At 36.9% G+C, this 24804-nt stretch overlaps 1 protein-coding gene across 2 annotated transcripts; it reads right to left on the bottom strand.

The window, feature by feature from the left end:
• Positions 1–389: 389 nt before the first annotated feature.
• On the bottom strand, positions 390–24698 carry EBAG9 (estrogen receptor binding site associated antigen 9). Of its 2 annotated transcripts, XM_029923796.1 has the most exons (8): positions 24404–24697; positions 19930–20002; positions 15230–15327; positions 11831–11909; positions 10474–10632; positions 8507–8614; positions 4974–5065; positions 390–1999 (listed from the first exon to the last, which is right to left on the bottom strand). In XM_029923796.1, exons 1-8 carry the CDS (start codon positions 24457–24459, stop codon positions 1879–1881), a joined length of 786 nt encoding a protein of 261 aa, XP_029779656.1. In that variant the 5' UTR covers positions 24460–24697; the 3' UTR covers positions 390–1878. The 2 variants fall into 2 exon arrangements, with proteins under 2 accessions (XP_029779656.1, XP_029779657.1); XM_029923797.1 differs by lacking the exon at positions 19930–20002 and having other exon boundaries at positions 24404–24698.
• Positions 24699–24804: the final 106 nt, after the last annotated feature.

Here is a 24804-nt window from a genome sequence, read left to right as displayed (position 1 = left end):
GTTACCATGAAGTGTGTATCATATGTACTTAACCACACAACTTCTTTCGGGACCATATCACACCCAAACTTATCAGAGGTATTCAGGTTACATACCAACAGAGGCCTAAAAAAAATAAATCCCAGAATTGTTATTTATTCTTTCCATAAGGAAAATCTTGAATTAATCATACAAACTGTAATTCCTAACCAGTTTTTACTTCTAATTAAACAAAAATCAAAAAACCAAAATCTCACACTCATGAAAGTCATGATCAAAGCAGACTTCAATACTTGTCAGCTGCTGGGGAAGCAGCAGTAAAATTTATTGTACGAGAGGTTATCCTTTGTGAACCCCAAATTTAGAGAAATCACGTAGCATTCCCATGACTAAAAATAAATAAATGCAAATAAGGAGAGAGAACAGTTTTATTACTAAAACTTTGAGTTTGATTCTATTTAATTGGGAGTATATTGGCAGAAACTAATAAACTTGATGATTGAAAATGTGGCTTGGGACTGTAAAAAGCAGCTTTTCACCAAAGTTAAATTTCAACTGATTCTACAATCACGTTTAGTCTGGGAGCTTAGGGTAAGGATGCAGGGTGACTTCATTATATAGTCTGTGATTTTGCTATGAAATATTTAAATTCAAACACATCAGCAATAGTTTAGAGTATCTGTAACATTTAAAAAAACCCCACCGAATGTTAATTTTGGGCAACAACTTTTATGAAAGTAAAAATCTTTAAAAAATTCTAAAGCCATAGAAAAATCAGTCTGGATGTATTTTAATTGTGGAGAAAAAATTAATGGGATTTTTAAACTATCAAATCTATTTCTTTCCTGTAAACACAGTCTGTATCTTTTTTCTTGAAACTATTTTGAAGCCAGTCAACACCCAAAAATAAAAATATTATTCCTATCTCAGTTTGAAATTTAATGAATCAATAGTATTATCTTAGCCAACAACATGGTAAACAGCATTATGTCATATATAAAACTGATACAGAAATCATCTAAAAGCTCTGAATTTTTAGAACTGAAGGCTTTCTGTGTTTGTAAATTAATGGCTTTTGTGCGGGGAGGGACTAAGGTACTTAAAACACTGTAACATCTTAAAATCTATAACCAAAGGGAAAAACTACTAATACTAGTTTTTAAAACTCACAAGTTATAATGCAAATCTATCATTTTGCTGATATTCAATTCATACATGCAATATAAATTACAAATGTGTATAACATTACAACACCATCTAAAAGAAACAATGATGTATAAAATATTTATGATAAATAAAATTATTGCATTTAATGTCATTTTCTTAAAAACTAAAGTCGTCAAATCTCTACTGTCATATTAAACATAAACAATACCAGTTCAATTTAGAGGAGATGTATGCCAATACCAGCTTCTGACTACAAAAATAAAGAAGTTAAAGCCCTGCAGTTTGTCTGATTTAGGTCAGAATATCATGGAAACAAAAAAATATTTAAAATTATTTATTTTATCATTTTGCACAATGAAGGAAAGCATTATAGAGAGCAGAGTTCTTTCCCACCATAAAATTATTTACACCCATTTATTGAGCTAGAGACACTAGCTAGAAGAGGTACAGGTATACTCCGTTTGTTGTAACTTCTCTACAGCAAACAACGGTCTTACACGTGGAGCATGGTGAAAAAATAGTGCCTCCCAGGTCTGTCTCCTGCTGAGCCTCAGTCACTAGGAGCTCAAGGTACTCTGAGAGGATCCCGGTGTCCTAGATGGTCGGGTGGATGCATTAAAATCAAGCAATGTGTTTGTATTCTTGAAAATACTCTTGAATCCATATAAATGTGGCTCGAGTTGTGGGACTGCTATGTCCCCCCCTGGCACTCTGACGTGGGAAGAGCATTTGTTACGAAAGCTTCACACCGATTTTGTTTTGTTCCTTCTTCATCAGCCGCTGCGCCTCCTTTTCCATTTTCTTCCTTTGTTGTTCCGCCGCTCTCTTTTCTCTGTCTGCTATCTTCTGCTGCCTGAAGAGAAACACAGTCCTGTTTTTACTTTTAGAAAATACCACAGGTAAAACGGCAAATAAATCCCAGAAAGAAATAGCTCTCATCAAATGTAAGTTCAAAAAAATCTTCATTCTTCTCACTGCTTTGAAAACTTAAAAGATTTTCAAAACTAGTATTTCTTTTAATCCTTAGAACAAAACTTGCAAAAAAAGTATTATCTCTATTTTACAAATAAGTAAAATGCAGAACAAAGGCTGAGTGACTTGGCCAAAGTCATAAGTTTAACTACAAGGACAAGAACTCACATCTAACCCCCATCCCATCACATCTAACCCCTCTTTTTCAGATTATTTTCACCAAAACACCACATCTCTCTGCACCACACCCTCTTTTTGAGAGCGTTCAGAGAAGCCTAATGTTGAGGATTAAGTGTCCCGTTATTATAATAAACACACTCTCTAAAGGAAGTCAAGAACACAGATGTGCAGAACACAATGCCCCAAGAAAACGGGGACTAAACACCCACCTTCCAACTGGAAGCTAGAAATCTATTTTCGGATTAACATTTGGCCAGCTCTACTGCTGGAGGGGCAGAATGGTGGGTTTTTACTGATTATACATTAGGAGACCCTTTCCTCCTCCCTGGCCTCTCCCTGACTCTACTGACCTAGAATCACTAGCCTCTCGTTCGTTGACTGACTCGTCGGGGAGTGAGAGTAGCGATGGGGGCGTGGGTAGCGGGTGGGGTGATGAGAAGGAAGAAACAAGAACCAAAGCTGGTCCTCCATCTAAAGTTTAGGGAACGAGAAAATAGGCGGAAGCCCTCAAGGTTGAGGAAGGAAGCAGCAGGTCACCGTTGCCCCTGGGACAGGCACCACCAGCTTGTAGAACAGAAAACTCCAGCGTGGATTTATATGTGGGGCAGCTCGAAGCTGACTCTGGCAAGTGAAATCTAGGTCTCATCATATTTAAAAGTGGGAGTAAGCGGAGTGGTGTATGACCAAAATTCAAGAAAGTACAGAGTTATGTTAGGCAATATTTTGACCTTCACCATCAATTAACTCAAGTTTCGGAAGAATAGTTTTAAAAAATAATCTACTTTTCACTAGTGCTGATACCTTTCAAGCAAAACTGATTATCTGCTCTAAAACAGTCAAAATGTCAGTGGTAAAAAGGGAGACAGGAAAAGAATTCTAAAGGGCCAGCTGACTGCAAACAAACAAGATCAAATAAGCCTTCACCTGGTTACTAACTGAAGTGTAAAGATCAACAATTAAGGTTCCTGGAAAATAAGGCAATTTAGAGATTACTGCAGAGGAAATCCGTTTTTCCTCTCGAGAGATACACGCCTGGAATTTCTAAGGTACAGAAATCCTCTTCCTTGACGATACTGGTAACAGTCCTGGCAGTCCTGAAGCAGCAGGGGAAACGGACGGAGTCAGAGGACACGGAGGGTGAATACGCTAAACTCCGCAGTGTCCTTCTGGGGGCGGGGAACCACGGGCTCCTTCGTGTCTCCTGGCAGGAAGCATGTGTGTTACTGACTGACACGCCCCTTCTGCCGCCGTCATGTAACATAAAACACCAAGTTTAGGGTTTTATTTTTTTGTTTTTGTCTTGTTTTGTTCAGAGTGCAAGAGGATAGGGTGGGAAAAAAGGGTTTGGTACAGTGAAGGTTAAGATACTTGTGAATTCATAAACTGTACAGGGCTGTCACTATTATTGGATTCAAAATAAATGACCCTTCCTTTATCCTGTAGGTAAGGATCAGTAGAACACCCAGAATGTTCTAAAACACCCAGACTTCTGTATCTGTGATTTATCAAAAAAAAAATAGAGTAGAAAAAATATAACTTATCTTTTTTGATGATCCATGTAACATAAATGTGGCTGTTTACAATTTAAAAAATACTTCCCTTACAGTGAGTAGTGATTAAATAAAAACTAAATATTTAAAACTCTCATAACTTTACTAAATTTGACCTGTCCCTATTAAAAAAAAAAAAAAAAACACAAAACAACTATTGAAGTTAGTAAGGACAGGGCCAAAAAGAAAAAAGGAAAAGAAAAAAAAAGTAACCCATAACGCCCAGTTATTTAACTGCACCCTCTGCTGGCTGTTCAAGGTAATTGCAGTTAATTGATGACCCAGCCAGAAAAAACAGGAAAGTGAAGTCAATGAAATCAGTTATTAATTTTCTATCCCTATTATAAAAACAATCTTTGAAAATTATGAAACTGACACCACTGTATTTTACTGTATCTTAAAAATGCAAAAATAATTTACACACATTTAAATATCTGAGCTTTTCATCAGTGACGATGGTCACAAATTCTTTCAGGGTAAATTTTCCGTTTACTCTTTCATCTAATGCAACTAGCAAGAACTGTATTTATTGCTCACAAAAACACAGAGATAAGGACATAAACACCAACAAAAACAAACTTGAAGAGCTCTAGAATAATATTTTCTTCTCTGTAGAATGGGCAGTACCTGATATAATTATTTACAACTCATAGGGCTTTTGAGTACATCAACTAAGATGTATATACAAATGTGGAGTGCTATATACATTATTTCCTTTCAAATGTGTAGTGCTGGGCACTATTCTAGACCACAGAGAAACAAAAATAAAGGTAGAATTTCTGACTTAGTGGCGGCTCACATTTCAAAAGGTAACTATGTTTTGGAGGGAATGTAGTATAAAACAAATAGTATAACATGATGTATATATGAAAAAGATCTCATTTGCCATTAATAACATTATAACTTTTTTGTTCCTATAATGTTTTAAAGTCTTGGTTTCTGTGAAGTTTTAAGCATATAAAATAGTATATGTAGGATGAAATAAAAAATCTCATATTATCTAAGCTTCTTGAGAAAAGTTTAAGAAAAATAAAATGCTTAGCAGAATTAGCTCTCTTGACCTTGACTGTAACCTGAACAATTCTGGCTTCTCTACCAGAGTCGGTATAAATATTACTAAAATACCTCAGAACCTCTTCTGCTTGCCAGGCCGCGTCTTCTTCTTCTTCCCATGCGTTGGTATTTTCCTGCCAGGTGTCTAAGTCACCTAATTCAGGCTACAACAAGACACAAAGACGAACTTACGTTAGTAAAGAGCTCTCCTTTCTCTCCTTGGAGCTCAAGAAGAGTACCTTTTACAACATCACGCAGACCTTGTCACTGCCCTGCGTCCTCTTCGCGTCCTACCGAAGGCCCAGATGGTTTGGGCCCTGGCCTGCCCGGGACTGAGGGGTTTCCTTGATCGTGATGTTCGGGACTCAACGGCCCCGGCCAGGTCCAGCTTTCTTCCCGTTTTATGGTTTAAAGGGCACCCCTTCTACACTGACTTTTCTTTTTCTGCCTACGTTAAATTGGAACGGATAAGAACAGAACGGTTCCTCGGTTTCTCTCTTTTCAGGGAGCAGGCCGGGTGGGCGTGGGGGCAAGAGAAGAGACAGACTAACTGTAGGTGGGACCGGAGGCGCTTCACGCCTCTGTGCGGAGATCAACCGGGGGAACAAGGCATTTCCATTTAAGCACAAGTAACATACGGATTTTCCAGCGGCTCTTCCTATGTGGGTCCATGGCAAACACAACACATCAGGCAAAACTCACCCTTCACCAGAGAGCTTCTATACTGTGCTTCCCTCTGCCCGTCCTGCTTACCTGATACCGGCAGGCTGGCCACTACCTTCCACGAGTCCCCAGACCAGACCTCTACAGTTCGCTTTTTCTTCCACCAAACAATAAAAATGCACATTCTGGAATGTTTAGTTGGGGCAGAAGTGACTATGAGCATAAAATAACTGGCAATCATCTGTGACTAGATTTTATTATATTTTCTTTTGAGCACTTACACCTAAAAATGAAGTAAGAGGTATGGTTTTTCTCTTCCTAATCACTAATGTAATACCATCATCCTCTGCTAAAAAAATTTTTTTAATACTTTATTTTTAAATAATCTCTATACCAAACGTGGGGCTCGAACTCACAACCCCAAGTTTGAGAGTCACATTCTCTATGGGCTGATGACTCTGCCAGTCAGGAACCCCCTCTGTTAAAGATTTTTTAGTGTATTTCTGATTATCTGTTTAATATAGATGTCTAAAAGTGGAATAGCTAAATCAAATTTAAAAAACCATTAAAACCACTGAATCAAACACAAATGGCCCTCCTGAAAAGTTATACCAACTTGTCCTAACGATAGCAGTAGGTAGAGCTTCGTCTCCCTGACCTCTGTCAGGGCCAACAGCCTCCTCTCTTTTTCGCCACTTTGTTAAGATCTAAAAATGGTGTCTTATTATTTTACTTTGGATTTCCTTGCGAACATTTACTCATGTTATCAGGCTCTCTCTATTTTTCATCCATTTTTCCACTGAGGTGTTTGACTTTCTGTGTATAAAACATTTAGATATTTAAAAAGTTAACTACTAAGACCATAAAAAAAAACACTGATATCTGATCCTTTAGTAGAGATGAACTTCTAAGTAAAAAAGTTTTAAATGATAAGATTGATTTGTTACATAAAAACTAAAAATATCTGTCCATCAAAAACATCCAAACCAAATTATAAAACCAATAACAAACTGAAAAATTATAAAAGATGGTAGAAAAAAGTTAATATCCTCATTATAAAAAGAGCTATCAAAACAACACAAATGATTAACCCCCACTCCCCCCCAATAGAATGTGGAATTTCAAAGAGGAGCCTCATTGGTGGAATGGGTGGTAAGTTATTTTTGAAGCAGAGAACAAAGTGCAGTAGATTACCGTTCTCTCCTACGCAATGCTCCCTCGCTTAGTCTGCTGGAAACAACATTGGAGATTCTCCATCTACACTACTTACCTTTCCAACTCTGTAAGGAGTCATATATTTACACTTCATAATGAGCTACATTAGTGTTATAATAACTTATAATTAAACACGCTATGCTATTTTAGAGAAATATCTATGGTACTATTACGCTCTCATAGCATGGTGTAACTGCATAGGAGTTACCAAAATTTGCATTATTTATGTGCAATCATTTGTGATCATTTATTTAATATCGAACCTCACCCACTGAATGCATTCTTTTGAAGCAAGGACTCTGCCTGTTTCGTTACTTTCTACTATATTACTAGCACCTAACACTGTCTTGCATTAGTAGGAATAGTTTTTGATCGATGAATTAAAAACAACATAAACATGGGTCCTCCAGGGAGAGGGGACTCTGAAACACCTGTGCAGTTTGAACAAAGAAGATGGTGGTTGTTTAAAACCACGTCTGCAAACTCGGGCGCTCCTTCCTCAAGTGCTAGAGCTGAGTTCCTCTTCCCTTGCATGTGGGCTGGATTTAGGGATTAGCTTCCAATGAATAAGGTAACAGGGAGGTGACAGTGTGTCCCTCCCACGACTAAGTCATGGACAGGCATTGTGGCTTCATCTCTGCACGTCCTCTCTCTCTCGGGGACCGCTTGTTCTGGAAAACTCAGCAGTTACGCTGCAGGGAAACTCGAGCAGCCCTGGGGAGAGATCCATGGCAAGGGACCGAGACTCTGTGCAACCAGCCAGCATTACACTGCCAGGCGTGCAAGCGAGCCGCCTCGGAGATGAAGCCTCCAGCCCCAGGCAGGCCTTCAGGCGACTGCAGCCCAGCTAAGGCCCTGTCTGCAAACTCACTAGAAACCCTGGGCGAAAACCACCCAGTGGAGTCACTCCTGGATTCTCGATCCATAGAAACTGTAGGAGATAAAGCAAAGCACTAAGGGTGGGGCTGTTATAAAATAATAACGAATATAATAAATTAATCAATAATTAACCAAAGCATGATGAAGCGTAGATCTGGGGAGAAGTCTGGACATTGCTGTTTTTAAAAAAAAATTCAAAGGGGCGACTAGGTGGCTCAGTCAGTGAAGCGTCTGACTTTGGCTCAGATCACAATCTCACAGTTCACGAGTTTGAGCCCCGTGCTGTCAGCACAGAGCCTGGAGCCTGCTTCCGATTCTGTGTCTCCCTCTCTCTGCTCCTCCCCTACCCACTCTCTTTCTTTCTCAACAATAAAAACATTAAAAAAAAATGCAAAGCTGATTCTGAGATACTTCTAAGGTTGAGAAACAGTTATATACTTTCCTTACTATTTTTGTCCTTAAAACTGATGCATTTAAGTCAAACCAACTATAAGTCAACTTACACTTTAAATGTAAATATACTCTACTAGGGAAACAATTTATGACTCACTTAAAATTACCTGCTTTTAAATTTAAATGTCAGTGGTAATCTCTTTAAAGTCATACTTTTAAGTAACATATTGTCCAATTTTTTATGTATACAGTGGGACTCTAATCTTAGTAGCTGATGTAATTTACAATCTCATGGAAGGTAAGATTGGTACAACTCCAGATTAATCTCTCTCAATCTGCTAAACCTGTTTCAAAGCAGAGAAATGCAAATATTATGTTCACTTTGATTTTTTTCTTCTCTTTTCAAGAAAACAAATAAAAACCAGGCCTGGTCTAGATACCCTTAACATACTTACAGACGGATGAAGAAAAGGCATATCCTGTGTGGCTGCTAATCTACTGGAGAAACCTGTGCTACCATCCGGGACGCCAAAATTTACTGGTTCTCTCTTCTTAATAATGATCTGAAAGATTAATTGAAACAGAATGAACAGGAATATTTTACATATTATGTAAAAAGAAACAAGATAGTTAAGTGACCAAAGTATTTTATAAATTATTTTAAATATGGCCTACCTTTCTTTTAAAAATTTAGAATGCAATTTTTTAAATCTCTAAGAAGTATCAAAATTCTTAGGCAACTGTCACACAAATCACTTAGATGTGAAGAAAAATTCCATTTTACTTTTTCTAAAAAAAAATAAATAAATTTCTCTCTTCTTTCAGTAGACCCACAAAATAGAAGTTGGCACTTTTAGTCACTGTATTAAATATGTGTTACATCTTATAAAAGCTCTCTTAGCATATGGTTATCTATGAATGTAGGCACTAGTATTAGCTGTGTGGCTTAAAAACATTTTAAGTCTAATTAACTTATTAAGGTCTTAATGTAATATTCTGAGTTCCTATTAAGAGCAGCAATATTCTTCCAAAACATAAGGTACTCATCTACTAAGAAATTCACACTCCTTGAAAAATACACAACTTAATTCTTTTCAGCACTGAGACATTTGGACAACTTAACTAAAACAGTCATGATTACAGAATGTAAATGTTATCAGCCTTGACACTGTAAAATAAATTTACAGCTGAAACTGGTTGGGAGGTAGAAAAGGGTGAGACACCCTATTAGAGAAGGGTGGAATAAATGATCTCCTCTTTTTATAAAGTATATTTAAAAAAATATTGTCTAAGCATGACGGAACAAGAAATGGAACTCTAAGTATGTTTGTTTGTTTGTTAGTTTGAAACGGGCAGAGTGACCAGTGAGGTAGCCTGGAACACCACCATAATATCTGCAAGAGAGGGAAGGGGGTGAGGGTGGTCTGAAACAAACCGTATCTACCAGAGTATGAAGTCAGTGGACAACGCCTGTGATTGGGAAATCCAGACACAGCAATTTAACCCTATTATATACAGATATGATAAAAAACATTACAAGCCCGAACAGGAAACGTTAGGAGTGACTGCTTACAGGAAGTAGAATTGGCTATGGGGAATAATGGGGCAGACGTTTGCTGCTTTTCATTAAAGATCCTTCTCTACTCTTTGACTTAATTTTTTTTAAGTACATGTACTATCTTTGATAAAAAGAAAGGAAAATAATCAGTTACTGTTCTTTTACCAAAAATTCCCTCTACCTTTAAGTGATCTTCCATATCCAACTCAAAATGCATTACACAAAATGTGGAAGGCTAACATAAGTCCACAGTTTTTCTGCTCTCAGAGTCTTACACCAGTTTTATAATGGTTATGAACAACGGAAACTGTCCATCAGTTTGTAGATGTCACTAAACTGTGAACTTTTGTATTTAAAAAAATTTTTTTAATGTTTTATTTATTTTTGATACAGAGAGAGAGAGACAGAGCACGAGAGGGGGAGGGGCAGAGAGAGAGGGAGACACAGAACCGGAAGCAGGCTCCAGGCCCTGAGCTGTCAGCAGAGCCTGACGCGGGGCTCGAACCCACGAACGTGAGATCTGACCTGAGCCACCCAGGCGCCCCAACTGTGAACTCTCTTAAGTTCAGAACATTATCTTACTGAGCTTAGTCTCTAAAGAACAGACTGTAATCTAGAATCTGGTCTACAGCTGGATTTCGGTAATGCTTATATAACTTTAAAAGACTTAGCGGTACAACTTACTAGATCTGCGGCTAGGTCATTTGAATGTATAAACCTGTTTAATGTGACAGAAAACACAAGAAACTGATCATTAGAAATAGGCTTTCTGACAAACATGAATCCTACTGTCTAATTTTAACTACAGAAATCTGCAAGGCAGTTTAATGGTTTAACTTCCAAAAGCACAAGTGTTTAGCCTACTTTCTGAGCTTTCCTTATAGTCGGTGTCATGTCCTTAAAATAGTCAGGTTCCAGTTGTTCCAGAGCATTCTGTGGTGGTGTCGCATTGCCACTGCCTCCTTCAATCTTTACACTCGTGGGCGCATCTTCATCCCAGGACGTCCACTCTTCAACATCTGTCTGCATTTAATTGACAAATACTGTCAGCCACAAAGGAGTAACTAATCAGCACCTCATTCATCATTTATTAGAAAAATAGACTTTCTAGGCGAGCCTAGGTGGCGCAGTTGGTCAAGCAACCAACTTGAGCTCAGGTCAAGATCTCCTGGTTCATGAGTTCGAGTCCCACATCAGGCTCTGTGCTGACAGCTCAGAACCTGGAGCCTGCCGCAGATTCTACGTCTCCCACTCTGTCCCCCTTGCAAGCTGTCCCCTTCTCTCCCACAAATAAATACACATTAAAAAAAAAAAAAAAGAACTATAGGTTTTCTAAAACAATTAGTTTTCAAACTTTTTGACCAAAAGGAAAATACAAATTTTATAACACAAACCAAAACTAGACCAAAAGTTAAAAAAAAACCACTTTTACTAGAAGTTAGACAATCAGTTCTATCCATTAAAAAACAAAAACCAAAACAAAAGCAAATGCTGCAAAAATTGAGCCAACATTTAAAACTACAGTCCACTGAAAGAATATTGAAACAAGCCTAACCAGGTTGATTAACTGATTTAAAAAAAAAAATCAACATTCTTGGTAGGACATATAGAAGGAAGAATCTCAAATGTAATATTCAAAACATCTGTGAAACAACTCAAAAATTATTCAGGAAATAATCAATAAACTTCAACTTGCATGGAAAGATAATATAAATGTTATAATTATCTAAGACTTTAAAATTGTTATAAAAAAACTTTAACAAGCAATAGCAAACACTCTTGAAATCAATGGAAAAACAAAATAGAAAATCTCAGCAAAGTAACAGAAAATATTATGAAGAACCAAATAAAAATTTTCAGATTAAAAGATGTAATAAAAGGGGACCCTGGGTGCTCAGTAGGTTAAGCGTCTGGCTTCGGCTCAGGTTATGATCTCATGGTTCGTGGGTTCGAGCCCCGCGTTGGGCTCTGTGCTGACAGCTCAGAGCCTGGAGCCTGTCTTCAGATTCTGTGTCTCCCTCTCTCTCTGACCCTCCCCTGCTCATGCTATCTCTCTCTCTCTCTCTCAAAAATAAATGAAACATTAAAAAAAAAAAAGATGTAATAAAAATCCTGACCTGGCTACCAAATTAACTTCATGACATACTAATTAAACGGTCTGCAATCCAGTTTGAAAACTATGGTTCTGGAAAACTGACTCAACCTTAAAAAGATACATTACCTGTTTAGGAGCTGATGAATAATCAACTGTGGTTGGCAACGTTATTTGGTCTCCACTTAATTTCCGTCCTCTGCCAGATCTAAAATAAAAATGAAATAATTTACTTTAATAACTACCAAAACAAGCCTGGTAAAGCACTAGGGACAGTAGCTGAAGGCTTATAAAAGAAGATCTTTTATAATTCTGCAATTACTTATTTTAATAATTAACAGTTGCTCATTAAAATATGAAAAGTAATGGCATGCATCAGGTATTTTAAAAATATTTTTAAAATCTTGGACAACAAAACTGCTTTTTGGCTTAGGACTCAAATTACAGACAAATTCAGCAGGAATATAATACAACGTGATTTCAACCATGTTCCTGTCTCTTCAAACCACGCTCTACAGGTGAGGCCATGGGCCTAGGCTGTTTTCAACAAGATGGCTGGCCTTCGTCTTACATACTTGTTTTTCGGTAAGATTACCTATTAAGCTATTAAAAAGTTTGAAAATCACTGGGTTGAACTAAACTGTAATCGGTAAGTTTTAAGGATTAGTAGGAAAACACTATATTAAACAAGACAGGTATTGTAACTCGGTTGTTAGGAGCACGGGTTATTGGAGCGTCTGGGTAGCTCAGTCGGTTAAGCAACTGACTCTTGATTTCAACTCAGGTCATGATCTCATGGTTTAGGGGATCGAGGTCTGAGTCAGGCTTTGTGCTGACAGCTTGCAGCCTGCTTGGGATTCTCTGTTCTCTCTCTCTCTGACCCAGCCCTGCTTGCCCACTCTCTCTCTCTCTCAAAATAAATAAATAAACTTAAAAAAAAAAAAAAAGCATGGGTTGCAAAAACTAGGTTAACCATAGTTTTCAATGTTATTTCTTTTAATTATGAGTCTAGTTAGAATCAACTAACCTCTTAGCCTCAACATCCTCATCAGTAAAATGCAGTTATTCAAACCTACTTTTATATAAGATTTAATTAAATGAAATAATTACAGCAGAAAGACACTACACAGTGCCTGGTATATAATAAGGCACTAAAAAATGGTAGCTATGACAAATGATTAATCACTTGCTTCACTTTAAGTAATCTATAAATCATCTACTTAGAGCTAACTGATAAAGTTACTTATTTTTACTACAAGATTAGAAATCAGATTTTATTTAAAGGAGAAACAGATAATACAGTCTACTACTAAATTTATAATGCAAACCCAGTATTTTGTAACACATCATCTAGGTCCCTTTTGACACTTAAGAAAAGCTTATTCTATATAGTGAATCAGTTTTCTTTCAGAATGAACATACAATCAATGTAAATATATTTATATTAACAATTATAGTGAAATTTATATGGCAACAACTGTCCTTAATATGTTTAAAATCAAATGCAATTTCTCACACTAAAAGTATTTTACTTTTAGAAAATACATATGCAAAGAGAAAAACACCTATAATTTATCCCCTGTTAACTGCCTGCCTCCTGGCACTTAATGCCCATTCTTTTTTTTTTTTTTTTTTACCCAAAAATGTGCTTTATTTTTTAGAGCATGAGTCGGGGAAGGGCAGAGAGAGAGGGAGACAGAGAATCTGAAGCAGACTCTGTGCTAAGAGCTGAGTCCGATGTGGGGCTCAAACTCACAAACTGAGACATCATGACCCAAGCTGAAGTCAGCTGCTTAACTGAAATCAGACACTTAACAGACTGAGCCACCCAGGAGTCCCAATTAATGCCTATTCTTATCCTACTTTACCTTATGAATTTCTGGCCATTCCTCCTCATGCTCTGATCATCTAAGCACTCAGTTCACTATTTTCCCTATTTCCCAAATCCCGTCCTCTTCCTGGGTAAATTCAACAATCACCTAAATTTTCCATTTCTTTCTTGATCTTTCTTCCTCCAGTGATTATCGTCATTCTATTTCATCCACTCGTTCCCATTGCCATATTATGGACCTCTTTTTTAAAATATCCCAAATCACTCTACTTCTAACAATAAATGTCCTTAATCCTCAGAGTTTTAGTAGCTATAAATGGCCATTTAGCCAGAGAATACATTTTCTGGCTCCTTTGAAGGTAGGTGGCCATATGACTAAGCTCTGGACAGTGAGCTGAGAACAGAATCGTTGTGTGCAACTTCTAAATCAAGTCTGCCGCAAGAGAATGAACAGCCTTCTAGTTCCTCTTCGACTGTAACCTACTTTGTGTGTCAGCATTTTTTTCACAGTACGCATTGGCCAAAACTAACAGTTTTCGCTAACAGTTCCACTAATTAAGTAGTTAGGCCCAAACAATTTAATACTTATGTATGTCCTAACTACTTAGTAGCCATTTGAAAAAATACCATATATAAATTTAAAGACACTGTAAAGACCTTTAATAAAGTCTTTGAAAAAGTAAAAAAAATAAACTTAAAGAAAAATAGTATTTTGATTTCATTCCTAAATAACCACAATCACTAATGGACTGTGTATGTGTCTACTAGACACACTTCTCAAAACCTGAAATCGGATTGGATACTACCAATGTCATTTTCTCTTCCACATTAACTCTGGTTCAGTACTTGCTTTAATTCTAGCCTAAATCCTAGCTTTGCAAAGCTAGGTCACCAAAAATACAAGTAAACAAAAACTTATCTAAAATAATCAAGAGTATCATCAAAACTGCTGCAAGATCTAATGTTACAAATGTGAACTACCTTGAACTAGTAGTTTGTGCAGTGTTTACCGAACGCTGACTAACACAGTCGTTGTGTGTTTTGCGGGAAATTTAAAAATATCCTGGCGCTACCCTTGTGAGTTTGATGTGAAGCCCTGAAGTACCAGAGCATACAGAACTGTACAGTTCTAGGGTGCTGTAGGACGGAGAAAACAGAAGGAATTCAAATCTCTGGATGACTTACTGAAGCAGAATGACTTAACGGACTAGGACTAAGTAGTCCATATCCCACATTCTGGAATATTATTTAAGAGAATTAAAAAAATCTATTATGTTTGAGGTTTTTCTGTTCAAGTTTCTTTTTTTTTAATATAAAAACAACATTCATATTGTAGTATATAAAGAAATGCTTATGCCTAATTCTGCTTAACCACATTAAAACATTCTGGTAATGAAACAATTATGTACATAAAAATTCTCTTAATATAACAATGAAAGTTGGTTTGCTTTTTTCTGAAATTCAATAGGAATAAGAATGAGATTTTAACTGAAGACGTAAGAATGTGAAAAAATGAAAAAAAGTAAAATTCTACTTTCCAGATCTGAAGTAGAGAAAATGTTTTAAAAAGTAATAATGAATAAATACTCTAATCAAATTTTAGCTTAAATATCGTCTGCCCTGCCTTTGTATAATTATGAAGGTATCCAAAATCAGAGAGAGGATGACAGGTCAATTTGAACATAACATCTGTTTACCTGCATATTAATCTCTTTAGGAATGAGAATACTGTTGCTAGGCAGGTACAAACTTTAAATAACCGAAACTGTGTGATAGCCATGGTGGGAATCAAAACCTGTGGGAAAAGCACAAAAATAAATGCCTTAAGCTGATTTCATAAGCTATATTCCCATTCTGAAGTCAAGCTAAAAGATTCTGTTACGAGCTGTAAAAATCAGACATATTTTACTTTTCTTTAGAAACCACAAATGTGGCATCATGAATTTTAAAATTAAGATGTACATCATATTGACAATTTGAGTAACTAGGTTTTTAAGTTTTCAATGGTTGAGGAAAAAAACCTTTTTGAAACATTCGAATGCTTTTTTAATTCAACTTCAATTATCTTCATTTTCTATGAAAAAAATGAAAAATCAAAAAGCCATAAAACAGTACAGTCTTTTGTACCTTTTGAAGTTTAAACCACATGAACATAACAGTACTATTCAAAATATTTTTAAATGGTTTTAACTTTTAGATAGATACATTTTATTATGCCCATTTTTATAAGTGAGAAAATGGAATTAAGAGAGGTCGAATAACTTGCCCAGTCATATAGGTAATAACTTGGAAGTAACAATACAGATGATCTAGTCCAGTGGTTCATATATTTGGGGATTCTTTAAAGAAATAATGCTGCTTGGGCCTAACCCTAGTAAATCAATAAATCATATTTTCTTTTTTTTAAATGTTTTTATTTATTCTTGAGAGAGAGAGAAAGAGAGACAGACATAGCATGAGCAGGAGAGGGTCAGAGAGAAAGGTAGACACAGAATCCGAAGGCAGGCTCCAAGCTCTGAGCTGTCAGCACAGAGCCAAACACGGGGCTCGAACCCACAAACCGTGAGATCATGACCTGAGTCAAAGTTGGATGCTTAACCAACTGAGCCACCCAGGCGCCCCTAAATCACATTTTCTAAGGGGCAAGTTACAGTTAAACTAATAAGCCTACAAAGGAGATAAAAAGTCGTTAATAGAAAAGGTAGCAAAGGGTGCCTGGGTGGCTCCAGTCAATTAAGTGTCCACCTCTTGATTTCAGCTCCGGTCATGATCTCAGTAAGGGGAGACAGAGCCTCAAGTCCAGCTCTGCCCTCTTTCCCACTCCTGCTGGCTGGTATACTCTCTCTCTAAAGAAAAAAGAAAAGAAGAGGAAAGAAAAGGAAAAGAGACAAGAAGAGAAAAGAGAAGAAAAATAAGTGGCAGAAAACAGGGTAAAGTGGAATAAATAACAGACAGGACAGGTAAAAAAAAAAAAAACAATAGCAAGATGAGAGACTTAAACCTAACCATATCAATATTCTAATTAAATGTTCTATCTAGCATCCCATTTAAAGTCAGAAATTATTAGATTAGATTAAAAAATAAGAACTCATCGTATGCTGCCTAAAAGAAATGTACGTTAAATACAAAATACAGATAGGCTAAAAGTGAAAGAATGGGGGGAATATACCATGCTAACACTAGTCAAAAACAAGCTGAAGTGACTATTTCAATGTCAGAGTAGATTTCTGAGAAAACAGTATTAGCAGGTATTAACATGGTCCTTGATGATAAAAGCGTCAGTTAATCAAAAGCATGTAACAATCTAAAAAATATATATCCCTAATAAGAGAATTATGCCAATATTATCAACAAGAGGTGGTATCACCAGAAAGTTTACAGATATTAAATAACTATTCAGAAAATATTACCTTATGCCTATATTGGATATACAAGATGAAATGGACAAATTCCTTGAAACAAGTTATAATAAAAGCACAAGAAGAAGAAATAGATAACCTGAAAATCTCTCTATTTAAGAAACTGAATTTGTGGTTCAGACTTTTCCAGGCCCACATGGCTTCCCTGGTGAATTCTACCAAACCAAAAGGAAAAAGTAATACCAACTCTACACAAACTACCAGAAAACTGAAAGGGAGAGAATAATTCCAACTCATTCCTTGAGGCTAGCAATTGCACTGATACTAATCCAGACCAAAGATCTTACCAGGAGAAAAACTAGAGACTAATACCTTAAGAACATAGATACAAAACTCTTTTTTGGTAATTTTTAAAAAACTAATGTTTACTTATTTTTGAAGAGAGAGAGAGAGATGGAGGGGAGGGCAGGGCAGAGAGAGAAGGAGACTCGGAAGCTGAAGCCGGCCCAGGCTCTAAGCTGTCAGCACAGAGCAGGACTTGGGGCTTGAACTCACAAACTAAGATCATGGCTTGATCTGAACTCAGACACTAACCAACTGAGCCACCTAGACGCTCCCAAAAATTTTCTTTAATGTTTATTTATTTTTAAGGGGGGAAAGAGGGAGGGAGAGAGGGGCAGAAAGATATAAAACTCTTAACAAAATAATCTGTAAGTCGAAGTCAACAATATATAAAAGGATAATATCTCAGACCACGTGGGCATAGCCCAGGAATGTAGGGTTGATTTAACACTTGAAAATCAAATGTAATTCACCATATTAACAAACAAAAAAGGAAAAACCCTATACTCTTCTCAGCAGAGATAGAAAAAGAATGTGACAAAACCCAAAATTCATTCCTAGTAAAAATCCACAATCAACTAGGAATAGAAGGGAACTTTCTCAACCCAGGCACAGACATCTATGAAAACTCTCTATAATACGTGAGACTTAAGGATGAAATGCTGGACACTTCCTATCTAAGATTACGGACAGCACAAGCACGTCTCACCACTTTCAGCTAACACTGGAGTGCAGGTTCTGGCAAGTGCAATCCAACAAGTATAGGAAAGAAAGGGAAACCAGATTGGAAAGGAAGAAGGAATACAGTATTTGTCTATCTAGAAAATTCTATACAATCTACAATCAACCATATTTCTCTATGTTAATAAGCAAACAGTTACAAATTGAAATTTTTAAAAAAAATTTTTAAGAGCACAAAACATATGAAATACTTAGGACAAATCTAGTGAAAGACTTACATGCTGAAAACTATAAAATATTGCTTAGAGAAATTCTGAAGATCTGAATTAACTTAAAAAGATCTTTCAGGGCTTGAAGACTCAGCATGGTTAAGATATTCAGTCTTCCTAAGTCGAATTATAGATTCAATGCAATACCAATCAAAATCTCAGTAACCTTTTTGTCTCTAAAACTTGACAATTCTAAAATTCAAATGTAAATACAAAAAGCCTATAATAGCCAAACAATATTTATTTATTTTTTTAAATTTTTTTAAATGTTTATTTAATTTTGAGAGAGAGTGACAGAGCAGGAATGGGGGAGGAGCAGAGAGAGAGACACAGAATCGGAAGCAGGCTCCAGGCTCTGAGCTGTCAGCACAGAGCCTGATGCAGGGCTCGAACCCACGAACCACTAAGTCATGACCTGAGCCGAAGTCGGCCACTCAACCGACTGAGCCACCCATGGGCCCAAACAACATTTAATAAGAACAAAGTAGAAAGACTAATACTACCTAATTTCAAGACTTGTTATAAAAGCTATAGTAATCAAAACAGTGTAGTGTTGGGAGTCAAGACTGACAGAACAAAAGGTACAGAAACAGACCCATATACATATGGACAACTGACATTTGACAAGGATGTAAAGCCAGTTCAGTGGAGAAAAGACAGTCTTTTTGACAAAAAGCACTGGGAAAACTGTGGCCATCCAGGTACAAAAACAAACAAAACAAACTTCAATCCATAGCTCACATCACTTACAAAAGTACTCAAAATGAATCACAGACCTAAATGTAAAACCTAAAACTAAAAACTTCTAGGAGGAAAAAAAACAGGACAAAATCTTAGTGACCCTGAGTGAGGCAAAGATTTTTAAGATAGGACACCAAAAGCACCATCCATCAAAGAAAAAAAAATGGGTTTCATCAAAATTAATACCTGTAGAAGTTACTGAATTGTAAATTCAAACACAACTGTTGAGAGATTGAAAAGACAAGCCACAGCTTAGGAGAAAATCCCTGCAAAACACAAGTCTGATAAAGGACTTGTATCCAGAATATACGAGGACCTCTCAAAACTCAGTGAGAAAACAAATAACCCAATTAAAAAATGGGCAAAAGGTCTAAACAGTTCACTTCACTAAAGATAAACAACGGTAAATAAATATATGAAATGATGGTCAATATCATTAATCATCAGAAAAATGCAAGTTAAAACCATAGTTTAAAACCATTTCATACCTATTAAAATGACTCAAATTAAAAAATACTGACCACACCAAGTACTGGTGAGGATGTGGAACAATTTTAACTCGCATACGCTTGTAGTGAAAATGTAAAATGGTATAGTCGTTTTGGGAAACAGTCGGCAGTTTCTTACAAAGTTAAAGAAACATGTACCACTTGACCCAGCCATTCTACTCCCAGGAATTTGCCCAAGATAAATGAAAGCATGTACCCATACAAAAACTTGTACTTGAATAGCAGCTTTATATTTAACAGTTCCAAATTAGAAACAATCCAAATACATGTCAACAGGTGACTGAACAAATAAACCGCAGTATATACAGAGAGTAGATTTCTACTCAGCAATAAAAAGTAATGAACTACTATTGCAAGCAACCGCATGGCTGTATCTCAGAATAATTATGCTGAATGAAAACAGCCAGACAGAAAATACATATGATTCCATGTATTTTTTTAAAAACTCTAGAAAATACAGATAAATCTATAGTGACAGAAAGTGGATCAGTAGTACCTTGGGATGGGGCAGGGAGTGACGAGAAGGATGAATTACCAAGAATGAGTAAACATGTCCACATTCAGAGTCTCTAAATACAAGACAGAAAATGAAAATAAAGTTGATTAATCCGTGAAAGATGATATTTTTTCCAGTGTCAGAAGGTAGAGCAAATAACATCAAATCAAAGGAGAAGAATTACAAATATGAATGTGTACACACGCACACACTCACACAGAGTAACGATGCTTCTGACAACGGAATTTTCATGTTTTAGTGTCTCCTTGCCTTTTATTTGACACAGGAGGAAAATTACTGAGTAACCACTTAGAATAGGATTCCTAAGTTGGAACAATTTGAATATATCAATATATCATCCAACTTCTTAATTTTCTCAACCAGCAAACTAATATACACTGAAATTAACTTTTCTGTGCAAAGTGCAGCAAGAAGCTACACAACTAAAACTCATTTGCCTCCGAGTCCATTAGTAACAACCTGGGAAACAATTATTACAGTTGGTTAATATCATTACTTGGAGTAGAATGATTTGATAAAACAAATGAAAACATAATTTGACACATATTTTTTACAAAATAAAAAAGCATAAACATGATATCTGGACATCAGTTCTATATATATTTACTTAAAAGAGAGTGAAACCTAACTTAAATAACAATTATCATGGAATCAGAGAGCTGTACGTTACTTCTACCCAAAATTAAATGCTGACTTTTTTTTTCAAGGTAAGCAATAAAATTTATAAATATAACATAAGATTCAAATCTTCCTAGATAAATATACCATCCCTGTATGAATAAGCTGTTTTAAAACATATTTCATTTATATATGGATTAAAGCAGAGAGTACTCTTTGTTTTTAATTACCAGATATGAGCAATAACTTCCTAAAGTCTTGAAAATACAAGTAACAGTTCTCTCAACTAGTAAGATATTAAGTTAAAAACGACATAGTAAAAAATAGTGGTCACCTCTGATGGAGGGGTGGGATAGGACGCGTCAGGGAACTAAGATCTGTATTTCAATCTGAGTGGTAACACCACCAGTATACTATATATACTGTTTGTATGTTATGTCTCAATATAAAAGTTCAAAACAAAATCAAATCAAATCAAAACAAAACAAAAACAGAAAGCAAGGGTCACCTGGGTGGCTCAGTAGGTTAAGCGTCAGACTGTCGGTTTCAGATCAGGTCATGATCTCGCAGTTTCAGGAGTCTGAGCCCTCCCCCTGCTGCCCTCCTCCCCCATCAGGCTCTGTGTTGGTAGCATGGAGCCTGCTTAGGATTTTCGGTCTCCCTCTCTCTCTGCCCCTCCCCAACTCAGGCTGTCTCTCTCAAGATAAATAAACTATAAAAACAAACAAACAAACAAGGAAATACAAGGTAAGTCTTATGGTACCTGATCCTAAGAGCCACTACAGCCAGACCCTTCAAAGAAGGGCAAAACACACAGCTAGCTCTTTTTATTTCTAGAATTAGAAAGGTGGAAAGGCCAAGTTAGGCCAAGTAAGAGTTCCAAAAGGCTCCCTTAGCAATGCTCATACATTTTTGTACAAGTGGAGGCTGTATCTCCACAGGAATGGAACAATTTATTGAATGCCCGTATTTGGAGCTGGCTTACTAATTGAGAGGATGGAAAACATACTGACTCAGAGTATGAACCAAAAAAAAATTAGTATTTCTGTCAACAAAACCCTCAAAAACTGGTTTACTGGATTTCAAAAAATGCAGTAATTTTGACTGCTCCTTTCTCTTTAGTCCCTTAAGTCCAAACTGTCAAAAGGCCTTATTCTATTTTCTAATATTCTTCTCTATTTCCACTGCAATCTCCCTAGCATAAGTCTTTTTTCTTTCTTGCTGGGCTGTTATAAAGTCTTCTTAATTCCAGTGTATTTCTCTTACAGTATTTATGTTCTGTATTTTGTACTAGAGTTTTCTCTATATACCTTATCTGCTTTCCCCAGAGGATCTTGTTTATCTAGAACCTCCAACTATCAGTTGCAAAGAGACCTGAAAGGTTTAACTGCTTTATTATGAACAGAATGATGTGATGAGTTAAGATGAACAAAAGTTTCACTTTAAAGCTGATTTGTAAAGAATAAAACTCTCAACCAAAAGAAAGCAAGTGTCCCTAAATATTTAGGCTAAAATTTCGGGAAAATTATAAGAAAAAAAGATAGCTAGAAAAGAGATTGTATGGAATGCGGCACTTGGGGGGAAAGGGGAAGAGAACTGAGGGGATACTCTATCAAGGTTATCTGAAGGGAGAAGACATTTAATATTTAACTGCACAGTTGAAAATAAATTTCATATAGAACCTTGGCAACAACTGTCATCATCTTGCCACAAATATTGTTATGTGTCATTGTTCAGTACTGGTCAACTTGGCTGACTTCAATGGGAAGTGGAAATAAAATTTAAAGTTTTGTTCAACAGGGACACCTGGGTGGCTCAGTTAGTGGAGTGTCTGACTTGATTTCACCTCAGGTTATGATCCCAGCATTGAGGGATCAAGCCCTAGGTGGGCTTCTCACTGAGTGTGGAGCCTGCCTAAGATTCTCATTCTCTCTCTCTCCCTCTCTCTCTCCTCTCCTCCTCTCCCCTGCTCACACTCTCACTTTCTAAAAATAAACTTTCGTTCAACAGAAAAACAGAAAGTGGGACTACTATTGACAATAGAATCCTCTCCCCTGCAATTAAGAATATCCTCATTTTGTGGAAAATTTGATTATCAAAAGAGGAACCAATATTCATTGACCAGCTACTATATGCCAATCATTTTGTAAAAATTATCTCTTCACCCATAAAACCATCTTCTGAGATAGATATTACAGTTTTCATTTCACAGAACTGAAGCACTAAGAGTAAACACTCGTTTCCTTGTTCCTATACCCAATGCCTCAGATTCAAACTGAGATCTGTTTAGTTCAAAGGCCAAGAACACCTCACTAACACTGCACAAGCTTAGTAATGCAGTGATGATATTACAATTTCCAGGTTGTTTTCTAACCAGTTGCAATGAAATGGGGAACATGCACTCAAGTTAACTATCCAAAATTTTGATGTTATACATTACACTCATTTGCAAAGGAACATTCTTTGAGACCCAAGGTTGCTTAATGTTCCAATTCAATTCAACGACTATATATATTTAGCACCTACTATCTAACAGATGCTAACAGATGCGTGACGGGAAAAACTACTGATCCACTATAGAGAAACCCTTTGTTTGCTCTCAACTGTCACAGGCTAGTGACAATGTAAGTGACAAAGGAGACAGAGACTCAAATCAGTCTTGCTCAGGTTGGTATTTCTAGATCTTATCCAATGCCAAGCACATAGCAGGTACTCAAATATTTGTTGGATGAAGGGAAATTAACATTCCTTCAGTACTCAGTATGTTAAAGACATAGTTGTAGACCATCCATGTTCTACCACATCACTGGACTCCTAAGGACAAAGGAGGGAAGTTCCACTATACCCATTTAACAGATGAGGCTGACAGTGAAGCTCAGATTTACTCACCCAGGATCTAGAGACTGGATTAGACACCAAAGCCCAGACTCTCCCAACACAATATCCCATTTGACAAACCTTTTAATTTTGTACTCTGCCTCGGTCTCATTTTTGCAACATCATCAACTTGTTAAGTACCCATGTTAGCTACTTTGCACTTTGGTTACGTCAAAATACTTTCAAAACTGAAAATGCTAATAAAACTTAATTTTTAAATTAAGATTTCCTTTTAAATTATTAGGAAAATACAAAAGCTTAAGATGTAGCAGGAAAAGGCTCAGAATTCTGAAGTAACCTATCCTCAGGGCTTCTGGAGAAATGACATCTCTAGGAAATCAACAGGAATGAGAGAACCACTCAGTCAAGAGAAAAAGAGTCACCTACAATTTTGAAAAAAGATGCATTCAAACTACAAGATTAAATGTATTTTCCTTGTAATTCCACATAAAGTGCCTGGGTGAGATCTTTTCAGTAGAGTTACTATATCACAATATGTTAAACCAAGCCAATATCTATGTTAGTATATACTAGAATAAATAAGTCTTCAATTGCTGTGATTCGAAAAAAATATTTTTGAAATTTTTCAATACCAAAAAAAAAAAAAAGCATATGATCCAGTATGGTACAGAACAGCCTCAAATTAAGCTTGTAACTCTCAAGTTGGTTAAGGAATATCACAAGGGTGCAAAAATAAAATCTACCTGAACTCACATGTGAAAAGCCACAGAGAAAGGGAACTAAAAGTAGAACGTGGGAGCGGGTTGTACAGTGGAACGCCCAGGGTACCATCTCTGTCAATGAAAGGCCCCAATATGTGACACCCAGACTCTTAACAAGTAGGGCAGATAGAGTTAAAGTCTCCTAAATGGCTCAAAACGCAGGAGTGTCATAACTCAGATGCTTCCACTTATGGTCACCCACCTGAAATTGGCTGATGAAAAAAAAAAGATCATACCCACTGTACAGATGAGAAAAACAAGAGCATTTCCAGGTTACACAATCCAACGCCATGCCCACGGCGCTAAGAGCAACCCTCTAAATCGCTGGAGGTGGGTGCATGGCTAGGTTGGGATTAGGATTTGGGATCAATCTGGGAAGGAGCAAGGCCTGTAGAAGAAGGGCAGGAGGATCGGTAAATTTCCCCGCGGGGGCCCATTCGGGGACTCCCGGGTTTCCACGCCGGCGTCCCGCGTGAGCGTGAGCGAGGCATGGGGAGGGCTGCACGCCCAGGCCCGCTCCCAGTCAGTTCCTTCAGCCCAGAGGTCACCCGACCCGGAAACAGTACCCTAGAGTGGCAGTCGGCCGCAGAAGGGAGAAACCGGGTGGAGGGGCGAAAAGGAAGGTGGGAGGGCAGGA

The sequence above is a fragment of the Suricata suricatta genome, chromosome 15 (genome assembly GCF_006229205.1).
Source record: "Suricata suricatta isolate VVHF042 chromosome 15, meerkat_22Aug2017_6uvM2_HiC, whole genome shotgun sequence".
NCBI classification, from domain to species: Eukaryota; Metazoa; Chordata; class Mammalia; order Carnivora; family Herpestidae; genus Suricata; species Suricata suricatta.
The sequence above is the reverse complement of the archived record's forward strand: the minus strand, read 5'-3'. Positions and strand labels throughout refer to the sequence as shown.

What these genes read in the sequence shown, in the direction of transcription:
- EBAG9 (XM_029923796.1), bottom strand. Translation starts at nt 24,459, where the DNA reads ATGGCGTTGGATTGTGTAACCTGGAAATGCTCTTGTTTTTCTCATCTG. An exon ending in ATTCATCAGCTCCTAAACAG is followed by an intron (nt 10,633 to 11,830) that starts GTAATGTATCTT and finishes AATTAAATGCAG; the next exon opens with ACAGATGTTGAAGAGTGGAC. An exon ending in CTATAAGGAAAGCTCAGAAA is followed by an intron (nt 8,615 to 10,473) that starts GTAGGCTAAACA and finishes TTAATCTTTCAG; the next exon opens with ATCATTATTAAGAAGAGAGA.